Raw genomic sequence first — 25,458 nt, 5'->3', positions numbered from 1 at the left:
CCGTAGATCGATACGATGCGCGCGATCGATCCTTGGGCGAGTCTCAAGGGTAAAGGGGGGAGCGATTGAAGAGTAGAGCGATTTTGCGCGGGTTCGACGGACTTTTATATTAGCTGTGCCGTCGCGTTATCGCGAAAGGGATTCGAGGGCGATTGTTATCAGAAAGGATAAAAAAAGACGTCGAATAAACGTCGGAGGTCGGTGAATCGCGCCGGAGTACGTCGAGTTCCAGGTTGATCAAGCTCCAGGTTGTGCGTCCAACGAACAGAATAGTGCATAAACCGTGATTCTCCTACCTCGCAATACTTTATGACGAGGAAAACGAAGGAGAACGTCGAGAAAATCGCTTATGAAAACCTCGACAGGTGCTTCGACGTGACGTAAGAACGTCACAATCGCACCGAACCTCAAACGTCACCCGGATACCTCGGTTGCGGTTAATGTTCGTTCATTGTCTATTATAATCTCGAAGGAGAGAGAGCGAGAGAGAGAGAGAGAGCGAGAGAGAGAGAGAGAGAGAGAGAGAGAGAGAAAGAGAGAGAGGAAGAGAGAAAAGGACGGCAAGGTGCAAAGTTAGATTTACTTAACCCAAATTAATCCAGGGGGATCGCCGGCGTTGAAAAGGCGTTTCTCCCCGGGAGTCTTTATCGCTGGACTTTATCGATGGTGCACGAGAATAGATCAACTGTACAAACGTATCTGTTTTCAGCGCCGGCTATGAGCTCATTGTACAAACATCATGACGGACACTCGCCCTTGCCGCGACACGAAGGACCCTCCCTGTCTCCGCCGAGCTTCCTCGTCGCGCTAAGGAACCACGTTGAAGGAACCACGAAGAATGCGCGAGCGTAAGCACGAGTCGAGAGGTATCGGTGTGTGAAAAAGTGATCGGGACGGTTCGCGAAGCGTAGTATTTTTAGTGTCTAGTGTCATCGACAGCTCGGTCAACCATGAAGAAACAGTTCTTCCGGGTGAAGCAACTGGCCGATCAGACCTTCTCCAGGTAGCTGATTCAGATAAAAATACGTCGACCATATATTAATTACAGTTCTTCCCAACTTTAACTGCCAATCGCCTCAATCGCATCTACATATTCTATATATCGCATCAAGTATCTTCAATTATCTTCATTCTTTATCAATTACATATATATTACACTGAATTGGATAATTAAAAAACCCTTTTGTTGCTACAAAATACTTGTAATATTATAATAACGAGCAGATAAGGAATTAGTATATTGATGTATATTTCCTGTTGGAAGTAATTTATCAAAATTATAATTACACAGATCACATTTGAGTAAAAAAATATGATTTATCACGAGATAAATTCTAGATTAAAGTATTCCAAAATTGATTACTCGTATATGGATATTGGGTAGATTAGAAGAGATAAAAACAAAGTAGTCTGTAAAAAATAAAAGATAAGATTTTCTTGCAATTAAATATAGAATATCTCACTGAAATTTTATATTTTATATGAACAGAGCTGGTAGAACGGAAGTATTAACGGATGATTTGGTGGCTGCCGACAAGCATGTTGAACAGATTAGAGCAGCTCTTACCGGTCTTAGTAAAAGACTCGGAAACCCACCGAACCAAACTATTACACAAGACCAAGCTCTCAAGGAGAAACGTTTGGTAAATAAATGAATTATATCGGTAGATTCAGATTATTATAAATAAGAATAAAATTTGAAGTAGATTTTAGGATAAATCTTATCAATAATTGTTATTATATCAAAATTTAAGTTTTAATTGCTCTATTTTCTTTTATTATTAGATTTATTTAACAGCTGTTACATATATTAAATTTTATTTTATTTCTTAGAAAAAATGCCCTGAATATATACTTGGGCAAACCATGTTGGAGAATGCCGGTGAAGACGGTCTCATGAGTTTTGCACTGGTAGAATGTGGACGAGTACAAATGTCACTGGCTAATGAAACTGTAGAACATGAGGCAAAGGTCGAGCAATATGTGGCTGCTCCGTTGCAGCATATTTTAGATACCGATGTACCAAATATATTGAAGCATAAAAGAAATTTGGCACGTCTTATCTTAGATATGGACAGTGCTAGAACAAGATATTGTCAAGCAATTAAACACAGCACTGGTAAGAATCATCAAATTTAAAAAATCTCTGGTTAAAGAGTTTATATAACAATAGTATTTTAAAAATATTAAAGATTTTATTTCTTCTTTTATTATTTATCACATTTTCTTTTATCACATATTATTATTATATTCTTTCAATTTATCTTGCTTAAAGCAAATATATAAGTATTTAATATAATTTATATAAGAGCACACTGAATTCTAAAAATTATGAAATTTTTATATTTTATATAGGTACAGGTGCAACAAAGATAGATAATTTGAAGGAGGAATTGGAAGATGCTGAATCGAAAGTTGAACAGTGCAGAGATCAATTGGCTGCAGAAATGTTTCAGCTCATGTCGCGGGAGACTGAAATAGGTCAAACAATTATCCAATATATAAAACTTCAGCGAGCATATCATGAAAGCGCATTGCATTGTCTTGAAGATCTTATACCTGGATTGGAGAGTTATATTAGTAAGTTTCATGTACTTTCCAGCTAGAAATGCTTTTGTCATAAGGAAAATTCTTGACATACTCAAATATAATAACTAAAAAATATAATAATATAATATATTTAATATAATAAATATTTATGCGATGATTAATTACAGATGATAATGAAATGAAACCAGTCTATGGATATCCTCTTGAAGAACATCTTAGGGTGACAAACAGAAAAATCGCACTGCCCATACAATTATGTGTATCCGCATTATTGCGTTTGGGTATAGAAGAGGAAGGTCTCTTTAGAATAGCTGGCGCCGCGTCGAAATCGCGACGAATTAAATTAAGTCTAGATGCCTGTTGTCTTACTTTAGGGACGGCTCTTGAATACAAAGATCCGCATGTTATTGCCGGCGCATTGAAATCATATTTACGAGAATTACCAGAGCCTCTATTGACGTACAAGCAAGTATCGATTATTCTTAATCAATATCAGTAATTATTATCATTCTGTACATAATGTATCTATTATTATTCAGATTGTATCACGAATGGATGGCTGCGGCCAAAATTTCGCACAATGATACGAGGTTACGAGCTCTTTGGGAGGTATTACATAAACTGCCACCGGTAAACTTGGAAAATTTGCGGTTTTTAATTAAGTTCTTAGCTGTGCTCACGAAAAATCAAGATATAAATAAAATGACACCGCAAAACATCGCTATTGTCATTGCACCAAATCTGATTTGGAGTCCGCAAGAGGACGCAAATACGATAGTGTAAGCAATTTTATATACATTATACATTTATTTATGTATTTTAAATAATTATAGCTTAATCAATACTCTGCTATTAAAAATATACTCTTGTCATGATTGCAGGATGAATATGAGTACAGCAAACAACTCTAGTCTTATAGTAGACCAATTAATTACATATGCAGACTGGTTCTTCCCCGGTGAAGTGGATTTTGATCGTGATCTAGAGATCGGCATTATGAATGATATGGAAAATCAGAATATCGGTATGCGTCGTTGTGTGTCCAACAGTAGTCTCAGCGATCACGGCGAAAGTCCAACGCAAGGCAGTCCGAAACCGGCGACGCGTCGAAAAAATAAACCAGCACCAACACCGCCGAGCGCCAATACTCCGGACAGGCATGAGAAAAGAGACGACAAGCCACCTCCGACGCCGGACAAACCACCGAGAGCGTTGACATCTACTCTAAATCGATCAACATATAAGGCTCAAAAGCACGAAGTAAACACCGAATTGATACGACACGAAAGCAATGTAGAAAAGCATGACAAGCATGCAGAAGTGGAATCGACAACGAAGTCGCAATCAACTTTGGAATGGATTCCGACGGAATCAACTCGTTCTGTTGATAATCCCGAACGATTACAAGAAACCAGCGCTCACCAAAGTGAAGTCTTCAATGACGTGGATAAAAGTACCCAAGAACCACAAAGATACGATACAAAAGTAAATATATCAAGTGCAAAGGAGAAACCAAATGGAAACTCGTCCGATAATGTTGCTAAGATAATTACGGAAATCGAGCATAGTGAAATTATAGTACAGAAGCCAAAACCAGTACCTACAGAAAAACCCTCTACGTTAGAAAGGAAAAGACCAGTCGCGGCACCAAGAAGTATAACACATATTGTGCATAACGCAGGTGAAATATTTTTCTTAATGTCATTTTACATTAATTTATATGTATTGACTTTCACACTTGTTTTGTTATGTTAATCTATATCTAATTATTACAGAAGAAGGCGTTGAATTTCGTAAAAAATTAGACAGCAATGTTACGAATATGCATGTATCTCCGAATGAAAGAAGCGGTAAACCGGCGATCCCTGAACGACCACCCGGCTTAGTTCGTCCATCGAGTCTCATTAGACAACAGCCGCGTCTCGTTAATGACAATCTAGAAACTGATCCAGGGGTGAGTATTTGAAAAAAAATTTGATAGTAGTAAAAAGTTTTATTTCTTTCTACACATAAGTGATAATCATTTGTAACAAATGTAGTTACTACAAGTGGACAACAAATAACTGCCTGGATATTACATTTTGAGAACGTAACGTAAGCTATATTTGAAGTAAAAATTGCACATCAATCTGATCTGAAGCTTTTTCACACAGTATATTCGCTCTTTATTTTGTATAAAATAATTATGTATAAAAAATAACGTGTCTCGTTGCACAGTAATTTCTACAAAATTAAGTGTTCTCGTTAAATTGTCTACAGCCTTTAACACTGGAAAGGGCTCACGTGTACTCTGTGGACAAGCAACAGGTCAGTATAATACAAGTGCGTGGGGGGAACAGTGCCATCCTGGGCATCGAGAGCACTGGCAACACGGCAACTTCGAACTTGCAGAGAAGTCCAAGTGTGGGTAGCCGGCCGTCGTCGATGTCGTTGTACGGTACTGAACGTTCGGAGAAGCCCGAGAAGCTGAACACGTCGCACGAACAAACCAACAAGGCGCACGCGCGAACCAGATCGGAGGGTAATATTATGGACGTTCAAACGCAGACCAACACAGTGGTGACGGTTCTCAAGTCGCCGCAACAGAAGCCGGCCTCGCCGAGAGTTCATCAGCGACCACCGAGGCCGCAACCTCCGCCACCGCCGCCGCCTACCGCCCGGCCTAAATCGGAACAAGAAAGCACTAATCTTTAATTAAGCTCGATTACGAAGTGCGAGAGACAATCGCCGATGTTTTTACTGTTGAAAGATGAAGATTTCACACGTATGTCATCGATAGAAATCTGTACAACACGGACAAAGAATTAATGGGAATCTTCGATGAGAGGCATCGTGATTGTATTTATATAGAGGAACATCGACATGCATTCGTCCACATCGGAGATTTTAAATGAGGCGAGTATATTCGTAGATTTGATAATATTCGGACAAAGTTACTCTATTTTTCCCGTGATCTCCCTATTTATACGACTTCTTATTATATTCCAATGGATAATCTAATGAGAAGAGCGTGTTGACAATTGCCATTTATACGGTAACAGGAGGATTCACACAAGTATGCATTTGGACGTTTTGCATTCGGCAGCTTTTAGCACGCCGTACATTGTATTCAAACCAATTTTAGGTATACATCTATCTAATTTCGTAATCGATCATGATATTTTTGCAGCTTATTACCAATTTTTATACTTATTGCGAATAAGAAGAGACGAGCTCTAAGAATAAGAATATGAGTTTAGATCGCATTTTGACTGTAAATATTGAAGTGCACAAAATTCAGTGTGCTCAATAATATACAAAGTTGAAGTTATTACAGAATCAACTTTAGTCTGCAAAACGTTAAATAACATCAGCGTTAGAAATATAAATTTTTAATTGATACGTCCATTAAAAAGGGGAAAAATGAATTAATGTTTGAACGGACTGATATGATCAGTATGTTGGAATTGAATCAACGGGTGATATTTATTAGCAAGGATTGTTTGTTAATCGTTATAAAATGCTGGAAAAAAGTGAACGCATCGGCGCTTTATATTTGATCGATTTGATGCACGATTCTGAATTACTGTTAATACCTGAAAAGTGAAAGATTTTTTTCTAATATAGTTAAACATTAATTTTTACATGTTTAAATCTCACGGAATATTTACATGCAATAAACTCGTGATCTTAAATCATCAGGCTAAGATAATCGTGCCAGTTGAGTCTATACATATCAAATATATCTCTATATATATCTACAATAGAAACACTTTTCATTATCATACAACATATTAATATAATCGTTTTTGTTAGTTTCCTCCTTTTTTCAAAATATATGTAATATACAAACATAAATATACGTAATATATACATAATTTTTTTTACAAATTACAATTAAGCAATACACAAATGTTTCCTGTTTTATTTTTCAAAAACTCTCTTTTTAATGTTATTTTACAGAGTATGATTATAAATAAAATTTGTAATATGCCTAAAAGATCCCGAGTTTATTGCATTTTGTATCGAAAGAGAATGCTAGATTTGCAAAATTTAAAAAATTAACTTGCAGTTATAATAAAATAATATTACTTACATACAAATAAATATATATTTTTCCAAAAATATATATTTATTTGAAGATATATATTTTTTTAATTAAAAAAATTCAATATTTTATATGTATATTAGCATTTATTAAAATATTTTATTTGAAATTTTATATATGCAATGAATTAATCAAATTTTTATTTTCTCTGCAATGAAATTCATATATTTTTTTTTTATAGTTATCTCTCAAAATAAAGATGCAGTATTATTTAATTAGTACCCTTTAATTGTGGGTAAAGAGATAGATATAATATGTTAACAATGATTATATTTTATGAAAAAAAAAGAAATATAGTTTATCAGAGTATTAAGCGTGTGATATAAATTAGGTTTCTAAATTATATAATCATGAGAATTGACATTGGTTTTTGTTATTTCTTAGATTTTATTATTTCTAAAAATGACAAACCTCGCATTCTCTACAAATTTTTGTGCGCGCTTGAATTATATAGTACTATTTCTAAATTATTTTGTATTGTTCACAATATTAATTAAGCAGCGAATTAAATTTATAAAAATCTAGCCAATGACAAATCACGCATTTACCCAAGGTGTGCTTAGGCTGTGAATGTAATGGACTATTAGAGGAGTTATTTGTACATAAATAAAGATTTACTCTCTATTAGAGAACGCGGTAAATGGATTAAGGCACTCCGTCACATCCAGATTATCAATCAATCCACTGGATTTATTAATATATGCAAACACAGAATAACAATCGTATTATTACATAGTGCGTGTGCATGTATACAACACTAGTATAGCATTATAAAAGAGCTGCAAGATGCTCATCGGCGACGTCTTTGGGTGTCATACCGTCGTTATCCGCTATAGTTTGAGCGCCACTTGAAAGTAAATACTTGACCGCGTCCGCGTGACCGCAACTTGCCGCATAGTGTAAAGGCGTTTGTCCATCCCGATCCTGCGAATTGATATTCGCGCCGTTTCCAATCAAGTACTCTACGATGCCGACGTGACCGCGATCCGCGGCCCAGTGTATAGGTAACAAACCGTCCTCGTCCAGCATGTTGACGAGCGTGGGTTCGCCGTTCAAGATCTCTCGCACCTTCGCCTCGTTGCCTTCCTTGACCCAATCCAAGAACGTCTTATCCGCATCTCTCAATTCCGCATCCGTATTGGATAACTTGCTAACGGAGGTCCATCCTGGAGATTCGGCCTTCGCCTCTTCCTCCCAAGACGGATTTATCTTCGTGATGGCGTGAACGTAATTGGCCATCGCGGTCTCGCGGCTCATATCCCCGAGATTTTTCCACGCTTCCCATTTGTGCTTTGCTTGCACCTGATACCAATTGGGTCTCGGTATGTCGCAAGGACCCACGGTCGCCTGTTTGTACAGACCGTAAAATCCAAGTAATTGACCCGAGTCTAATTCCGATACCAATATTTGCAGATACTTGGCAGCTCTGTTGAAGGTTTCCTCTAGATCGCTAGTTATACTTAAATTGCTCTCAGCCATTTTGATTTACGAATTTGCAATGCCCTTTTAGTTCGCACTACCGTTATTTGAATCGTGATCGCTGTACTTTTTGACGGACAAGATTAAATCTTTCCCCTCTAGAGAATGCTTACGACTTAATGTCTTATCCACATCTTGCTTCTTCAAGAACGTTACGTGTCCGTGATTCTGATGAAGACCGCTTTGTCTATCGAATGTTACAACGGCGTCCTGCACATATCCGAACTGAGAAAAGTACAGGGCAAGCTCGTGACGACTTACTGTCCAGGGAATATTAGAGACATGAATCATGTATCTCAGGAAACCATTACCAGCCATGGCAGGTGATTGATCGACTCGTTTATTCTGCCCGATGTATATCCAACAGATGTATCGTGTGATCCTGCATCAATTCGTGTACGTTAATGTTGGAATTTGTACCGAGATTATCCAGCGTTATATGTATACACGAGAGGCCCCACTTATTTAACAAATGCTCTATGGACCAATCGGCGCTGCGCTCTTGATACGTACAGAGGAACCTCGCACGTGGATTCTTCTCCAGCAGAAAAGCTACGACGACCACTATATCCTCGAACAGAGTGGGTTCGTAGAAGCAGTCTGAACCGATGATCAAGTCTAACTGTCCAAGCGAGAACAAACTGGACAGAAAGAAGCCCCAGGTGATGCCGACGATTCGTACTTGATCCACAATTCCGTTTACTTCGCAACACCTTCTAATGTGCTGCAGAGTTCTTGGCTGGTTCGCGGAATCGCTCAAGGTCACAATTGCGCCGCATTTACTGGCTAGGATACCAGGTAATGAAGTGCCGGCTCCGATCTCCAAGACACGCTTGCCGAGCAGGTTCTCCTTGTGCTCCCAGAGATACCAAGCGAGCACACGTGCACAGGGCCAAGTGTAGAAGCTATAATTAGCCTGCAGCAACTGCAATCAACAATGAAACCTTGATTGAAAATAATTCGTCTTCATTCTTCAATGCTTTCTAGAAATTATTTATCCAGATTTTTTTTGCAATTCTAAGTTATGTAATAATCATTGCTGAATTAATTTTCATCCTATAACAATATAAAAAGTATCCTATAGTATATAATTTGAACACAAACTCTAAATTATAAATAGTAATTATGTTTTCAGACACGCATGCTTTAATATTTTATAATAATTGTAAGTAGATCATTATACATACATGTATATAAATACACGTGTTATCGCTATATATGGATGCTGGATGGATACCGAGCACATTAATAAGGAAAAAAATTCTACGATATTGATAGAAATTGTAAGATGCAAATAGTATAGAGGAAGCAAGGAAAATGCGAATAATCCCGTACAGAGAAGGATCGACCCAGCTTCTATCGCAGGGTGAAATCGTTCACCTCCGAGAAACAGTCTAACCAAAAACGGTACGTAATACCGGTAGCTCGCGGTTCGCCGGGAATTGGCCGGCCGTAAACGTCATCCGCGCGGATCCGTCATCGCTCACCTCGGGAATAAGAATCTCCAAGCTGTCCTCGCCCTCGTCGCCTTGCGCGCAATTTTGCGCCTTTCGCGATTTGAAGACGTATCTTTTCACTTGCTCGGTCACTGCATGATCCCCATCGGACATTAGGGCGCGCGTGGGTGGTGGACTCGTGTCGTGCGAAATACTCTCTTCTAAACCGGGCATTACTGACGCGGCTCACGCACGCGCTCTAATCGTCCCTCATCGCGTGTCCGATAGATAATATATTGCAAGCCGATCCTGCACAACGAATGACATCGGACGAGGATTGTATGTACGTTATTGTCCAGAGTTTTCGCTGATGGCGGAATCATCGGGCTTCCCGCTCGATGTAGCTGCACTTTCTGCACTCTTTCCTTCTCACATATATGCTTCTATATCAAATAATTATGATGAAAATTATATAATCGAGGAAACTAATATTATTTCCATTTAAATATATATTTCAACATCTTTTTTTGTAATTAAATTGAATTTTTTATTTACCTTTATTATACTTATAATTTATATATTATATGTTGCACACATACACAACTTTCATACAGATAAACATTTCATCTTCCTAAAGCCAGAAATGTTGCAAAATTTATAGTGATTATTTTATGTATACAGCAACACTTTTACAAAATAGGCAAGTTTATTTGTAGTCCTCGTATAATGTTCCTTTTGCCACTGTACTGGCTGCTTCTTTGCTCAATAATTTTTCAATGATAGCTAAGCCAAAAGCAAAGGTAGTTGCCGGTCCTCGACTGGTTATGAGATTACCTATAAAAATATCGAAATTAATATTAATTTGAACAAAACTTTTAGATGTACTTGATAACAAATGTATAGTAAATCAATTATTACCATCTGTCACTACTTTATCCTCTAGATACTCATAATCATCGATTAAATCATTTTTCATAGCTGGATAAGAAGTGATTTGTTTTCCTTTGCCAATACCATGAGCCTTTAAAGCTGTCGGAGCTGCGCAGATGGCTGCTATTAATCTATTTTCCTTTTCTTGTTCTTGTAACAGCTTTCCAACCTCTGCCGACTAAGAAAAATATTTGATAATATTATATAGTCTTATAATCATATAATATAATATTAAATATTATATAGTAAAATTATATAATTATATGTATATTATAACATAATACTTTTAAGTAATCTTACAGATGCAAATGTTTTAGATCCACCAAGACCACCTGGTAATATGACAGCATCGTACTTCTGATTGTTAACGGCATCAGCAAACTTGGCATCCACACAGATTTTAACATCACGGCTACATTTCACGCAGTTAGCATCTGACAGGCCAGCTATGGTAACAGCAATCTATACAATAATTATAACAATCAAACTTTAACATAATTATTCCAGTATGTTGATTATAAATTAGCAAAAAATATATCTTATCTTAATAAATATAATTTAAGTTTATCACATATCACACAATTAGTAAACGAGATTTAAAAACAGTTACAAGATGTTGACAATTGTCAGACATTGATATGCAAACACATATTTTTATGAAAGAAATTGTGATGAAAAAAAAATAAAAATTATACGATATATATATCGTATAATTTTTATTTTCCGGGAAATATCATATGTGGATTCTCATCTTGTTAATCATATTAGATAACGTACTCCGGCACGTCTTAGGACGTTGGCAGTTATCACGGCTTCCATTTCCTCCGATCCATCGGCAATCAACAAAATTGCGGTTTTCTTTGCCATATTTATGGAAAAATTTTTACGTGTTATTTCGCAGACAGACCGGGAGACGTCGAATAATCTCAACATTGACAAAGTCATACACACACATAAAAAATATTATCATTTTGTAGGATCTGTTTGGGTCTGTTCGTCTTTAAGAAAGTCCAACGAACACATCTGTCATCGATTAGTTTAGAGTTTCCTCTCTAAACTTTGCGCGCTCATCGGTTGTATCGCGCAGGCCGTACAGAAATCGACCAATCACAGTCGAGTATTCTACGTTGCGAGAACGCTCGACTGTGATTGGTCGATAGCCTCGATTGATCGACGAGCGTGATTAATTTACAAACCTAATCAAAGAATAAATGGATTAAAATCGGCGAAAAGAAATACGAAGGATTATATTTATACGTGACGAAAGTGACGCGACGGTTGACGATTAAATTCCGTCGTAAAAGCGTAGGAAATTTTGTCGAAGCGCGAGATGACGCACCGCGCATGACCGGAATCGATGGACGGACGTAGCTTCCGAGTACGCCCGAGCGCGTCGCTACTGTGCGCTGCATTATGGCCGCCGCGTTTAGGTGTTGTGGACACTGATCCTTTTCGGAGTTTCCTACGAGCGCGAGAGACTCTCGGAAGTCGATAGCCACTCGTCGTCGTCCACGTCGAGTTCGTCCGATCGAGCGTTCGTAGGCGCGGTACCCCGCGTCCGTCTGCCCCCTCGAGTTTCGCCGGGAGCGTGCGAGTGTTTTGCGCGAGACGGGGCGGTGTGTGAGCATCTCCGCCGAGGAAGGATGACGCGTGTACGTCGTTGAAGGAGAGAGAGAGGCAGGCTGCCGGAAACAACGCGGGTAAGTTATCGCGAGGCGAGGGGGCGACCCCTCCCCTCCCTCCTCCGCAAATACACAATCCTCAGTATCAGCTATTGCGGCTTCTTTCGTTCCGATACGCAAAGATCCGTGGCACGTGTGATGTATTTTTGCGCCGAGGCGCCCGTGCGAGAGAAAGAGAGAAAGAGAGAGAACGACGCGAGAGACGGATCGCGTCGAGTCGATCGTGATTTCGATCGCGTCGAGATATCCGCGTGCGCGGCCTTGCGCGGAAAGACGTTCCTTTGCTCACGGATTTCACTCATCGCAAATTGATCGATCCTTTTTTTTTTTACCGAATCGAACGAGGCGTTTTAGTTTACGCGCTTGTTAATTATCTCTGCTCTATTCTGCTTTCACCGTGACTCAAACCACTTTAAAAAAAGGGAGAGAGAGAGAAAAAGAGCATGTGGTGTGTACATGAGAGAGAAAGAGAGAGAGTGAGAGAGAGAGAGCGAGAGGAAGGGAGAGAAAAAAAAAGAAGGGAGAAAGGCATAAGCATAATTATTACTTGGCTTACAGAATACAATAGAGACCTAATGTATATATTTAATAAGTATATATATACTTAATACATACCTAAGTATATACTTAATAAGACTATATGCACTTAATAAAAGTATTACTTTTAATTATTTATAACTAATGAAAATATAAAAGTAGTGGTTATTCATCTTTATTTCAATTTGTACAAATTAGTAAGATATTATGCGTGTTTCGAAAATAATATATTATTTGCGCTTACTTTATATTTCAAGAAATTATTTGATATTTGACTTATAAAGATATACTTGTCGGAATTTAATACACACATAGTCGTAATAGATTTATAAATTTTGTATAGTGTTTTAATTTCATACAAGTATTCTAAAACTGTAGAAGATTATCTCAGAGAAAATTTCATATTCGTTATATTATCTTTCTAATTATAAAGCATAATATTATGTTTCATATTATCTATATTCAATATTTTACATTTTTTTTTTTTATTCGTTATAAAAGAAAGACACAAACGCAAGCATGTTAGCGTTAAATTATTTGATCAAAATGTCTTTCAATTGTATTGATAGTATATAATGTAACGGTATACAGATATAGTATAATGCAACAATATGTCTCTCGATACGATATCAATATATTTGGAACGGTTCAGGGGGTGGATGATAGCAATTTACTGAAAATCCAAGATCAAAGGCATTCAAAACGCTGGAGAAAGACGGCGGAGCTTCGGAGGAGGGGGAGATGTCCGCTGGCACCCAGGGCGAGATCCGGGTTGGCCCCTCGCATCAGGTTTGCCAAAATATATCTTGAAAAAAACTTTCTAGCTATCTATCTTACCCAGCTATTTAGCTAGAAAATTTTCTATAGCACTTCGTGCCCGTTTCAAGGCACGTGTTTATTAGCATATATGTTTATTACAAGGTAAGGGGCGTGTGGATATCGTGAATATAAAATTAAGGATCATTATTCCCGTGCATTAATTGATGACTGTTACATAATGATTGTGTCTGACTGTATAACTGTTACGATTCTATAAACGGACGCAAGGACAATTCTTATGTAGCTTTAAATAGCATCGAATTGTTATTCCGCGGTTAATATAGTCCATTTCTTGCAATAGAAAGTATTTGCAAAGTCATGGAGAAACACACATTTGTGCACATTCGACGCCTGATTAAGTAATTAAAATTCATGGATAATTTTTAAAACATGTGATTGAATTTTTAATATATATTACATTAAATTATGAGGAGAAAAAGGTCATAATTTAATATTAATACACTTATTGATATATTGTAAATTATATGACAAGGACATGCATATCTTATCGTCAGACATAATGTAATTTTCTTCTATTTTTGTACTGTGAAGATTGAACAAAGGACAAATGAAAGAAAAATTGCAGAAATTCTCACACACTCCTTACAGCAATAAACTAAATAAATGTAAACGAATGTAAAAGAGAGAGCTGCACACATTTATTTGTGGGCGCTCGTGCGTGTGTGTTGTATATATGTGCATGTGTTACACATGTGTTTTAATAGAAATATATATACCCGCGCGTGCACGTATACAAAACGATTCATTGAAGAATAAATAGTTAAACAATTGAAAATTGTGTTCTGACGGACGCGATAATAAGAATGTTACGTAAATATACATATATGTACATGTATATATATATATATATATATATATATATATATATATATATATATATACACACATATGTAATCTAATCTAAAACGTATATAAAGTATCGGTCTTGAAGTTTTTCAACAATAAAAACCGATAAGGTATTCGAGATCGACGTACAAAACTTGCTCTAGAAACTCGCATTTTTTCTTTTTTCGCACCGACTTCAAAAATATCGCATGTTTATTATATACAAATCCGAGGATACGTGTTAATCTGGCATAATTTAAGTCACACTCGAAGCAGCATAAAGAGATACACACTTGAGTGATAAATCTTATATAAGCGCGCGTGCGATATAAAATTCTTTTAAAATTATCACAAAACTCGAAGAGAGATATGAAAACTTATTCCAATATCGATTCGATGGTTCAATTAACGCATTACGCATTAAAGAGCTACGAATGTTTCAGGTATAGACCGATTTTTTCCTCTTCAAACATATATATGAAACGTATTCGTTGAGCTCTCGATATTTGTTGTATCGCACGAACGATCGCTTCATCATCATCATCATCAAATTAATCGAATAAATCGTAAGAGAGGAAAGTCTTTCTTTATCAAATGTGCATGAAATGGTACATAATACTGCAGAGCAACGCTGCAATAATTGGTTGGCTATAAATGGTTGGTCATTGCGGTTTATATTTGGCGTGTGATGGCATTTTCTTCATTTTAGAGTGGTATTCAGTCACGGTGAAGTAATTTAAATTGAAACGTTCGATAAGCGGATCAAAACTCACCTTCGCACTGTTTGTACTTGTTGGCATACAACAATTATTCGCGATTGCTTACTTGAACCATCTGTGAGCACGAGACACGCTGATACAGCGTGTCTCCTCTTTCACTCTGTGTTGTTTAGGATACCCTGTGATATATAGAAGATATTTTCAGAGTTATATCAAAACCAAGTACGAAGAAACTTTATTTTTGTTCAGTAATTCGCGGATTCATAACTAATCCATCATTATTGTAAATTTACTTGTTTGTTTGCCGCTTTCTTCTTCTTCTTCTTCTTCTTCTTCTTCTTCTTCTTAATTGCATTTTGCCTCTCTTTGGAGTTATTTTACTAAAAATAACTCCAATCGACAAACACATCTCGGCGATCGTGACGTGAATGATAAATGATACATGACGCAAGTTAGACTTGTAAATACACATATGTAACTTGTATCATTAATCCATAATTATCGTAAGTGCCGTGGATAATTATCACGTGCTAATAAAGTGCGCGCGTTTGCGTGGAAATCTATCTCGCGTGTATATAATTATGTAGACAAAAGGGGGAAAAAAGGAAAAGCAAAATTATACTTTCCTCTAGATGAGATTTTCGCATAGAATGCGCGATCTGAAAACGAAAGCCGATAAAGAGAAAACGAATCGCGTCGAGACTTAACGTCGATTAGCCTTTGAGAGAATTCAGAGCCCCTTGAAAGGGCCTATGCCTCTATAGTTCGATAAGAACCTGTAGGTACGTCACTCTCTTCTTAACTAACTTGCTTCGGCGTCTTATCTGTGCTAACCCCGCGCAATCCCGAATTTTTGGGGATTTACAGGAATTGGTTTCTTGTCAGGCCCGTTTGCCTGAGTTTCGGCCGGGTATACCTCCCGGAGAGCTGCCGCCCGATCCAGAATTCTCCAAGGAGCGCGAGGAGCTAAGATGGATACCGGCGATGACGTTGGACGGGGATCTGCTCATGTACTTGAGGGCGGCCCGTTCAATGGCAGCATTCGCGGGTATGTGTGACGGCGGTTCACCGGACGATGGTTGCGTGGCCGCCGCCCGAGACGACACTACCATCAACGCGCTGGATATCCTTCACGACTCTGGCTATGATCCCAGTAGGGCGCTCCAAGCACTCGTCAAATGTCCCGCACCGAAAGGCATCGACAAGAAATGGTCCGAGGAAGAGACTGTACGTTTCACCTTCATTTTACGTCGAGTCGTTCATTACGGTTACCGGTTACGGTTACGGTTTACGGTACAGAGCAGGAAAGAGTTTCTAACGGACGGATTTTTCCCCGCAGAAGCGATTCGTCAAGGGCCTACGGCAGTTTGGAAAGAATTTTTCGCGCATTAGAAAGGATCTTCTACCTCACAAGGATACGGTAAAGATTCATGTTTTCTTCAGGCTTTTCTGTTTTTATTGCTCCCACGTGCTTTTTTTACTCTGGGTTTTATTATTTTTCTATTGACCCGTCATTCTTTTGTTTGCAGTCAATAAAGGAAGTAATAGAAATCTTTTTGTGTAGGTAAACAAATTGGGAGAGAGTACAAAAACTATAGTTAAGGAAAATGTATTCTATATATTGAAAAAAAAAGTTTGTCACATTGTATAGATTTCTGTTTGAAATAAAATTGAGAGAAATTTTTCTCTGCAAGTTTTTTTCTTCTTTTTTTTTTTTTTAGTTCATATCGACAAAAAATTATATGAATTATATCCCGATTAATGAAAATTATTTCTCGTATGCATAGTTTCATATTTTTAAATTTATTCGCAACAAATGTAGAGGCGATGAATCTTTTGTCCCCCGCGTCTAATAATTTTGACTTGACTAATAGCTTTATTACGTAATGAAAAAGTTTTATGACGTAATAAAACATCCGTTTTTTTTAACGCTTGATCTCTGCGCAGCCGGAGCTGGTCGAGTTCTATTACTTATGGAAGAAGACACCGGGCGCGAATAACAATCGACCTCACAGACGACGCAGGCAGAGCTCGCTACGGCGAATACGTAACACGCGTAACTCCCGTGCTGGTACACCCAAGGAGGAGATCCCTACGCCTACCAAGGACACACCGCCTGCGGTCAACCTTAGCACGAAGGAGGCCTCGTCCGAGGTTGAGACAGTACCGGTCGGTACACCGGCCAGCCACAATCCCGGGGGCGAGATTAGCTCCGTGACGGAGGACGACAATTCGGAGGAGGACAGCGATTCGCGCGACACCAACACAAACGGCGCGACGCATTCGTGCCAGCACTGTTTCTCCACTAGTTCGAAGGACTATCAAGTAGCCGGCAAAGATCGACTGTTGCTCTGCGCGGAATGCCGGGCGCATCTAAAGAAGACCGGGGAACTGCCGCCCTTGCAGCCGTATCTGTTCCGCCCGGTGCCCGCGGAATCGCCCGAGAGTCCCGGTAGGATGCGCACACGGAATAAGGCCAAGGAGACACCGAGACCAGCGAGACCGCGACGAATCGGCGGTGGCACAGACACGCCTGATCAAGAGAAGCAGCAGCAGCAGCAACAGACGCCCGACAAGAGTAAGAAGAAGTCGTCCGGCAAGGCCGATACGCCCAAGAAGGGTCATAAGCGCTCGAGTCAAACGGACGACACTTGCAACGACGAGGATAAGGAGTCGCAGAAGCGAAAACGCGGCGGCGGCGAACGGCCCGATAGCCCGTCCGAATCTCTCACGACCGACAGTAATTCCCTGATGGACGAGCCGGAGAGAGAGACGGAGGGTGACGCAAACGAGAATCAACCGACGCCGCCAACGGTCGCCGGCGTAACCGGCGGGGAAGAACCCGTCAGCAGTCCGGCCGTCACGACGCCCGAGGAGCCGTCCGAGCCAACGCCGGCGTCTACCCCGGTACCGGCCGCGATACAGAGCCTGCCGATATCGGTGCCGGTAATACACAATTTGGAGAAGAAGCCTTCCATCTTGTTGGATCAAGAACCAATAGATCAGAGCAAGATAGCGGACCAGGCGGAAGACGTGCCAATGGTCATGAACCAAGCACTGAAGTTGGACTCGATCGAGACGACGATGTCGCCAATCATGTCTAACGAGGATGTAGGCAAGGAACCTGAAACGACACAGTTGAATCTGAGCACCTCCGCGCAATCTGTTGGGACGGGTCCGAATGACGCGGTGAATCCCGTGGTTACGGTCCGCAATCTGTCGCAAAGTATACCAAGTATTATCACGAGCGTAGGCTCGCAAGCAGCTATATCCAGCTCGCAAATCCCGGTGATATCGCCCGGTCAGCAACAGACCGGCACGGCTGCCGGTGGACTGACGAGTATCAGTCTGCAATACGTGCAGCCGCCACCGCCACCACCGCCGCCACCAGTGCAAAATGTGCCGCAGAATCTTTCGCAAAATATGCCGCCGCAGATGGCGCCGAGCGTGCCGAATATGGGACCAACGAACCTGCGCAGCCACATAAACGAGAGCTTGCCAACTTCCGTGCAAACACTGCCGCAAAACATGTCGGGTCCACCACCGTTAAATCTCAATATCTCGCAAAGTGTGTCGGCAAGTATCGGCGGCCCGATCGGCCAGATACCACAGATGGCACCGATGCCGAGCTCGTCACCGCAGCCGCTCGGTTTGACGGTAATGTCGTCTGAGAGTAGGAATGCCGAAAGAATGGTGGACGATAGACTCTCGGTGAGCGATCGAGTGCGCGACAGCCGAGCTCCCGACTCTCGTATGATGCCGGAACGCGTTTCGGAACGAACGAGCGAGAACAATGAGCCGGAACGATCGGAACCGAGCAATTTGTTTCAACCTATACAATCCGGCGGTATGTTGTCGATGGAGAAGCCTACGGGTCTCTACAATTTACCAGCCGGTACACCGCCGATGGAGCCGCAGAATCTGAAGATCAAGCAGGAGATTATACCACCGGAACCGGATCCTCTGCAGAGTTTGAAGGAGGTCAAGGTACCGGGCTTCCAGAGCTCCGGTTTTCCAGGTCCGAGTTTGGACAACATCAAGAAGGATCCGGACGGCGCGAGCAAACCGCCGACGCCGAGCAAACACTCTATGCCACCGGTTAGTCAGGCGGTACCGTCGATTCAGCCGGTCGCGGCATCGCCGACTCCGACGCCGAGTTTGCCGCCGCCGCCCAGTTCGATCCCTCAACCAGTGATGCATCCGGCGCAGCAGCCAAGTCCGCACATGGCCCATCCCTTCCATCCACATCATCCACTCATGCATCATTCTTTGTTCACAGCTATGCATACGTATCATCCTCATCCCTATCCAGGATACGCTCCAGTGGCAGGATATCCGTCCTTCCCGCCATACGCTTATCCGGTACCTCATGCCATTCCGCCGCCCTCGCCGCAACGAAGCCAAGAGAGCGCTAACGCTATGATGGCGGCGCATCATGCCAGCACCAGCTCAAGCGTCGCGAGCAGAGAAGAGGGCGAGAATCTAATTGCGAGTCATCACCATTCGTCCAGCATGCATCAACAGCCGACGAACATGCACCACGACAAACTATTGGCAATCTCTTCTCACAGCTCTCACAGTCATTCGTCGTCCCATAGTCAGCATAGTAGCCAGCGCAAACCGTCGCTCGTCTCGGCTACGTGTCTGACGTCGTCGGCTAGTTCCGCGCATCATCACCATCGTCCGTCGCAGCCGCAGCAACCGCAGCCGGTCGTGCAGGAGCCGAAGATCGAACAAGACATGGAGACCGAGCCGGAAGATGCCATTAGTCCTCGTGGACCGTCGCCGGAACCGCGCATCGAGGATTCCGAGTGTCATCGATCGCAGTCGGCGATTTTCCTGAGGCATTGGAATCGCGGCGAAAATAACTCGTGCACGCGCACCGATCTGATGTTCAAACCGGTGCCCGATTCGAAACTCGCGAGGAAGCGCGAGGAACGCTCGCGGAAACAGGCAGAACGAGAGCGAGAGGAGCGCGATCGCGCCGCCGCTGCAGCTCAACAGGCGAGGAAGATGACGACACCAGAGAAGCAACCCGAAGTGTGCAAACCGCCCAGTCGCGGACCTCTCGAGCCGGTCGTCTCGCCGTACGATCGTTACGCCGCTCGTCCTGGTTCTTACGCGGACACGCCGGCACTCAGACAATTGTCCGAGTATGCTAGGCCACACGCCGCTTTCTCTCCCGCGAGACATCCCGCCCCGTCCGATCCGATGCTGCACTACATCTACGGACGCGAAGCAGCAGCGCAACGGCTGGAGTTGGAACATCTAGAACGCGAGAAGAGAGAACGCGAAATACGTGAGCTACGCGAGAGGGAGCTCAACGATCGATTGAAGGAGGAGTTGTTCAAGGGCACACCTAGGCCGATGCCAGGACCGCCGGTTGATCCTCACTGGCTGGAGATACATCGCCGATACGCCGCCGCCGGTTTGACACCGGGCCCTTCCGGACCGCCCCAGGCCTTACACCAGTTCGGCATCTACGGGGCTCCACCGGGTCCGAGTCAACTCGAGAGAGAACGGCTCGAACGACTAGGTAACTATCGATCAAGCTAACATTTCATAACATAGCGAGTGTACAAGTACAGACTTCGCGTCGACTATCATTCGTTCGATCGTATACGACTTGTAGAGTTTGTAAAATTGGAATTGATTTAAGTCAATTGATATATAGTCAAAAGGTTGATAGAAAAATCGAGTAGGCTGGGAAGAGAAAGATGGAATTAGATTGAGAGCGCCAAGATTATTTCAGAGATGCGCGCGATATAGTTTAAACGCTAAATATTAAAATTCTAATGGCCGATTTCTTCAGCGCCAATTAACTGTGTTGACCAGATAGCTAACCTTGGCTCTCTGTCCACATTGTGTAACCAGTGATTACATTATATTAGAAGAACACACACGGAGTTTTTTCTCTCGAATAATTTGATCCAACGGTTAGCTGGAGATGAAGAAATCGGGCATCGATGAGAATCGTATCTGTGATCTTTCTTCGAGTTATGTGATCGAAGCGCTGTCGCGTTTAGGGATTCCGACCGGCGGGGGGCCAGCGGGTGGAGCGGCTGGCCATCCTGTGGTGGCTCATCATCACGGCCAGTTGGAAGAACGGCTGGCTCTGGCCGCTGACCCGATGGTCCGATTACAAATGGCTGGCATCTCGCCCGAGTATCACGCTCACACTCACGCGCATACGCATGCGCATACGCACTTGCACTTACATCCGGGACAGCAACAGGCCCAGCAACAGGCTCAGCAACAGCAGGAAGCCGCTGCGGCTGCGGCTGGATTTCCTCTGCCGGGTAGGTTCCTTACACACAGGATGTTTCTTCTAAGCTTCTCCTGAAGAGCTTCTCCTTTTAAAGAAAACGCCGCTCTCGCTTATTCCTCGTCGCTCGGCAGCCGTTTCTTATTGATCGTCAACTTACACGTCTAGGTCGAGGCGATTTCCTTTATTTTCCGCACCGTAGTATCCGCACGCCTGCGAACTTCCGGTTGCTCGATCTCTGATCTCTGGCTAGTCGCTTATCACCGTCGCAGGTGCAAGTGCGAGTGAGTGTTGTCGAGGAATAGACGCGAGTGTGCGTGTGCGTGTACCTTAGAAATGAGAAGTAACACTTCTCAGATCATTTAGTCGGTAGTCGAAAGGGTTTTTGCAAATTTCGCGCCTAGTTTCTTCCATTTTTGCAAGCTAAACAAACGAATATCCTTCATAGCAGATCTTATTACGCGTCTCTACCAGTATACTCTTGTAAAACGAATATGATAAGTTGATATAATTAAATAATAATAAATATATATATATATAAATTTATTCTTTTGAATTCATCTTTTTCTCTTCTAACATGGTGATATCTTCGTTCGCAGCTGCGGCCAGCGCCAATTATCCTCGTCCCGGTTTAATGCCAAGAGATCCCACTTTGGCACTTCATCCGGCGGAACTTCTAGGAAGACCTTACGCGGACATGGCAGCGCATCACGAACAGTTGCAACGGCACCTCATGATAGAGCGCGAACGATTCCCTGCGCATGCGTCCCTCGTGGCGCATCACGAGGAATACCTGAGGTTCGTAGGCATTCGAAATCACTATCAAAAATTTGCTTGACTATGAGTTACTGCTACGAGTTAAAATAGCAGTGTATCCGCACTAACAAAAGGTGTTTTTTAGACAACAGCGTGAGCGCGAGCTTAAGGTTCGCGCGCTAGAAGAAGCCGCACGTGGATCGCGTCAATAATTATATTTTTTATTTGTGTATATATAATATATATATACATATATATATATAGATTTTTGATTGCGTTTAAGCGCGATATGTTAATACATATATATGCGCGTATGTTGTATATATATGTACGCGTGTATATTTTATATATATATCCGAGCGTTCTTTCAACGTCACCGATGAGTTGAAGATTAAAAAAAAAGTCGGATCTTGTTCTGTAATTTATATATCCTCTAAAATCAGAAATTATTTTTATGATCTTTTAGATCGCGCGCGATGTAAGCGATGGAAATATATATATATATATATATATATATATATATATATATATACATACATATATACATATAGGCGCAGCGAGCATAATCATTGTAATAACTCTCATTATTGTAAATAATACGACAAAATATTCTAGCTCTTCGGTGCTGTAACGTACAGTACTGCTACTTCTTTAGAGTGATCGAGGTTTATATATAAATAAACGGCAGATATGTAAGCCGTTTTCAAGTCTTTAAATATTATATTGTTAATTCTTATTCACTTCGCTATCGACAATTATCACGGTTTCGTCGATCTTGCCAGATTTATTTCGATTAATTTTGCTTTTTTGTAGTATTTTAAACTGATTTTAAATAGTATATATGTATATGCCAAAGCGCTTGCACAAGGTAAAATTATATCGCGTTTTTTTTTTTATTTTTTTTTTTAAAATTCTATATGTATGTAGATATATAGATTATATATATATATTTTTTTTATATATATTTGTCCGTAAATAGTACGTAAATGTGCGCGTAATCGTCGCATCGTATAAAAACAGATGGAAAGAAGAAACAAATCGCTAAAGGAAGTAGTAAATTAAGAGCGATCTTGAAACGAACGAGAACTTTCCTTTGTACATCTTTTTATATCGAAAAACTTTTGTGATGTTTTAACTAATTTTAATTATTACATCTAATAATGAAAAATAGTTAAAACAATGTAAAAGTTATTAAATAATTAAAACGCGACGTTAGAAACATCATGCATGAAACATTTATTGGTAATAAAACAAGGCCATAGATTCATTTTTTGCATTTTTAAAATTGAGCGACTAATATTATTGATCAACATGTGCTTTATTATTAAAGATCTGCAATATCCAATAGAAAGATATCTAATAGAAATACATATATCTATATACACGTGTTTATACATTGATAAAATTATAATTGTAATTAAAAAATTATATATTTTTACGCGTTTATATGATCAATATGAAACACATATAAATATACAGATACAATATAATATACAAGTCGAGACGGGAAAGTTTTTAACGTATAAATTAACAAAAAATGTTTAGCATGATTTTCTGTCGCGTTATAAATAAATCCAAGACGCGTACTCGTGTCTTATCCTGTTACATACACACTATTGTAATAATTAAAGTTAGTTAAAATGAATAAAAGTTTTTTTTTTTTTAGATGTATAAACGAAATCTCTCGCTCGTTTCAAGATCAATTGTTTCATTACCTCCTAGCAAATTGCATTTCCTTTTAACTGCTTTTATATGATGTTGTTTTAAATTTTAATTATTATCGTAGTGTGTGTATGTAATAGGATGGGAAATTCGTACGCATATGCGTTTACTTATAACGAAAAATCATAAATTCAATTACTTAATTAATAGCTTTATTACATTGAATCAACAGTGTAAAATTTACAAGTTTTTCAATAATCACTGAATTGTAAAGTTACACTATTTCAGCACTTGATTATTGACAAAGAAAATATTTCTATTCGTAAATAATTCAACGGTTTTTTTTTTAATTCACGTTTAACTTTCCAATCTGTTTTTATCATATCACACAATAGTATGAAAAATGTTCAATTTTAAGTTTGATTATATTATTTTTAATGTATCAGATTTTTATATCATCATTTTATATTATTTTATATATATTATATACATATACATACACAGACATACTTTTATTTAGATATATTCTTTTATTGGATATTGCAAATCTTTGATAATAAATTACATAGAGTTGATCAATAATAAAATCACAAAACATAAAATTAAAAATGCTTACTATTGAATGATTTATGAATAATGTTTCTTTAACAAATCAAATGTTGAAGTAGTGTACGATCCAGTGACTATTGAGAGAAATGTAAATTTTACGTTGTGTAATTAATTCGATGTAATGAAGCTATTTAATTGAATAAATATTTCATACGAAATTCGAATACGACCCAAGTGTTTTCTTCTCAGCTATTCTCTTTTGAGCTTTAGTTAATTATACTTAATTATCGTTCAAAGTGATTGCACATTGTAATTCTGCAGTTTGATCAACATTGCAATAAACAGAGACTTAAATTCTTTATCGTCTCATATATTATAATTACATAAAAATTGATAAAATCGGGAAAATGAAACAAGCTGTAACGTTAATTAGTTTTGCAGATGGAATTTGTTTCCTTTGCCCTACTCTATCACCCGGTCGCTACGGTCATTCACGTTTTTTGTTAAGCGTAATGCGAAACGCAGTCACCGACCACTTTACATGGATCACACACTTGGCGTGCTTACACGTGTGTATGTGAAAGAGACAGGGATGAAGTGAATGTATTGTTTGAATCCTAGTGCAATCGTATTAGAAAACGCGAAATTTATACATATACATATATAAATTGTAAGTGGTAAATTACATTTTTGAAGCTACGAGAAAGTAACAAAGGATTGTATAAATATTGTAGAGATTATAACTTTGATTTTCATTTTTTAATGTTTTCGCACATTGATGAATTAATTACAATACATTTACTACAAAATAATATTTAAAATCATAATTTATTTGTGTAATTCTGCGTTCTATATTTTCGTTGCTGCGTAACTTTCGCGACAAACTTATGCTAGACACTGGAAAAGAGAAGAGAAGGAAGAAAGTATCGAAAGGAAAAGAGACAGATGGAAGATCTTTATCCGCCCCTGATTCTACACATGTGCGGCTCACGTGAGTGTCGAGTTTAGCTGAGAAAAAGAGGGAGTAAGAGGAAGGAGGAGAAGGAGAAGAACGGCAACGCGGAACTGAGGGATGTAAGCGTGCGTGACACACTAGAGATGAGGAAATTTCATATTCCGGAGGAAAGGAAAGAGACTGTGG

The 25,458-nt window shown here is 39.9% G+C and overlaps 6 protein-coding genes across 17 annotated transcripts; 2 read left to right on the top strand and 4 right to left on the bottom strand.

The window, feature by feature from the left end:
• The first annotated feature begins 60 nt into the window (after positions 1–60).
• On the top strand, positions 61–6,851 carry LOC145934570 (rho GTPase-activating protein 17). Of its 6 annotated transcripts, none has more exons than XM_083035132.1 (10): positions 61–1,003; positions 1,490–1,643; positions 1,834–2,119; positions 2,356–2,580; positions 2,718–3,015; positions 3,090–3,329; positions 3,432–4,231; positions 4,326–4,504; positions 4,810–4,857; positions 4,942–6,851. In XM_083035132.1, exons 1-10 carry the CDS (start codon positions 951–953, stop codon positions 5,242–5,244), a joined length of 2,586 nt encoding a protein of 861 aa, XP_082891258.1. In that variant the 5' UTR covers positions 61–950; the 3' UTR covers positions 5,245–6,851. The 6 variants fall into 6 exon arrangements, with proteins under 6 accessions (XP_082891258.1, XP_082891260.1, XP_082891257.1 ...); XM_083035131.1 differs by having other exon boundaries at positions 62–442; positions 710–1,003; positions 4,810–6,851; XM_083035130.1 differs by having other exon boundaries at positions 62–565; positions 710–1,003; positions 4,810–6,851.
• A 149-nt stretch (positions 6,852–7,000) lies between these two features.
• On the bottom strand, positions 7,001–8,116 carry LOC145934578 (acyl-CoA-binding domain-containing protein 6). The gene has a single exon (XM_083035150.1). The coding sequence runs from the start codon at positions 8,114–8,116 to the stop codon at positions 7,406–7,408; it is 711 nt and encodes a 236-aa protein (XP_082891276.1). The 3' UTR covers positions 7,001–7,405.
• Positions 8,117–8,143: 27 nt separating this feature from the next.
• LOC145934581 (SRA stem-loop-interacting RNA-binding protein, mitochondrial-like) lies at positions 8,144–8,752 on the bottom strand. Its single transcript, XM_083035153.1, has 2 exons — positions 8,630–8,752; positions 8,144–8,498 (listed from the first exon to the last, which is right to left on the bottom strand). Exon 2 carries the CDS (start codon positions 8,432–8,434, stop codon positions 8,144–8,146), a length of 291 nt encoding a protein of 96 aa, XP_082891279.1. The 5' UTR covers positions 8,435–8,498; positions 8,630–8,752.
• Positions 8,457–9,932, bottom strand: LOC145934577 (histone-arginine methyltransferase METTL23). The gene is made up of 2 exons (XM_083035149.1): positions 9,604–9,932; positions 8,457–9,041 (listed from the first exon to the last, which is right to left on the bottom strand). The coding sequence occupies exons 1-2, from the start codon at positions 9,784–9,786 to the stop codon at positions 8,457–8,459; spliced, it is 768 nt and encodes a 255-aa protein (XP_082891275.1). The 5' UTR covers positions 9,787–9,932.
• Positions 9,933–10,120: 188 nt separating this feature from the next.
• Positions 10,121–11,467, bottom strand: LOC145934579 (protein dj-1beta). The gene is made up of 4 exons (XM_083035151.1): positions 11,260–11,467; positions 10,783–10,944; positions 10,471–10,660; positions 10,121–10,386 (listed from the first exon to the last, which is right to left on the bottom strand). Exons 1-4 carry the CDS (start codon positions 11,425–11,427, stop codon positions 10,259–10,261), a joined length of 648 nt encoding a protein of 215 aa, XP_082891277.1. The 5' UTR covers positions 11,428–11,467; the 3' UTR covers positions 10,121–10,258.
• A 143-nt stretch (positions 11,468–11,610) lies between these two features.
• Positions 11,611–25,339, top strand: LOC145934567 (uncharacterized). 7 transcript variants are annotated; one of them, XM_083035121.1, is made up of 8 exons: positions 11,611–12,182; positions 13,354–13,490; positions 15,971–16,312; positions 16,425–16,505; positions 17,033–20,621; positions 21,112–21,384; positions 21,950–22,148; positions 25,212–25,339. In XM_083035121.1, exons 2-8 carry the CDS (start codon positions 13,443–13,445, stop codon positions 25,285–25,287), a joined length of 4,608 nt encoding a protein of 1,535 aa, XP_082891247.1. In that variant the 5' UTR covers positions 11,611–12,182; positions 13,354–13,442; the 3' UTR covers positions 25,288–25,339. The 7 variants fall into 7 exon arrangements, with proteins under 7 accessions (XP_082891247.1, XP_082891245.1, XP_082891246.1 ...); XM_083035119.1 differs by having other exon boundaries at positions 15,953–16,312; XM_083035120.1 differs by lacking the exon at positions 25,212–25,339 and adding an exon at positions 22,252–24,132 and having other exon boundaries at positions 15,953–16,312.
• The last annotated feature ends 119 nt before the right edge of the window (positions 25,340–25,458 follow it).

The sequence above is a fragment of the Prenolepis imparis genome, unplaced genomic scaffold, assembly GCF_030444845.1.
Source record: "Prenolepis imparis isolate NDT839.2.m4 unplaced genomic scaffold, iyPreImpa1.0 SCAF_3, whole genome shotgun sequence".
Taxonomy (NCBI): Eukaryota; Metazoa; Arthropoda; class Insecta; order Hymenoptera; family Formicidae; genus Prenolepis; species Prenolepis imparis.
The sequence above is the reverse complement of the archived record's forward strand: the minus strand, read 5'-3'. Positions and strand labels throughout refer to the sequence as shown.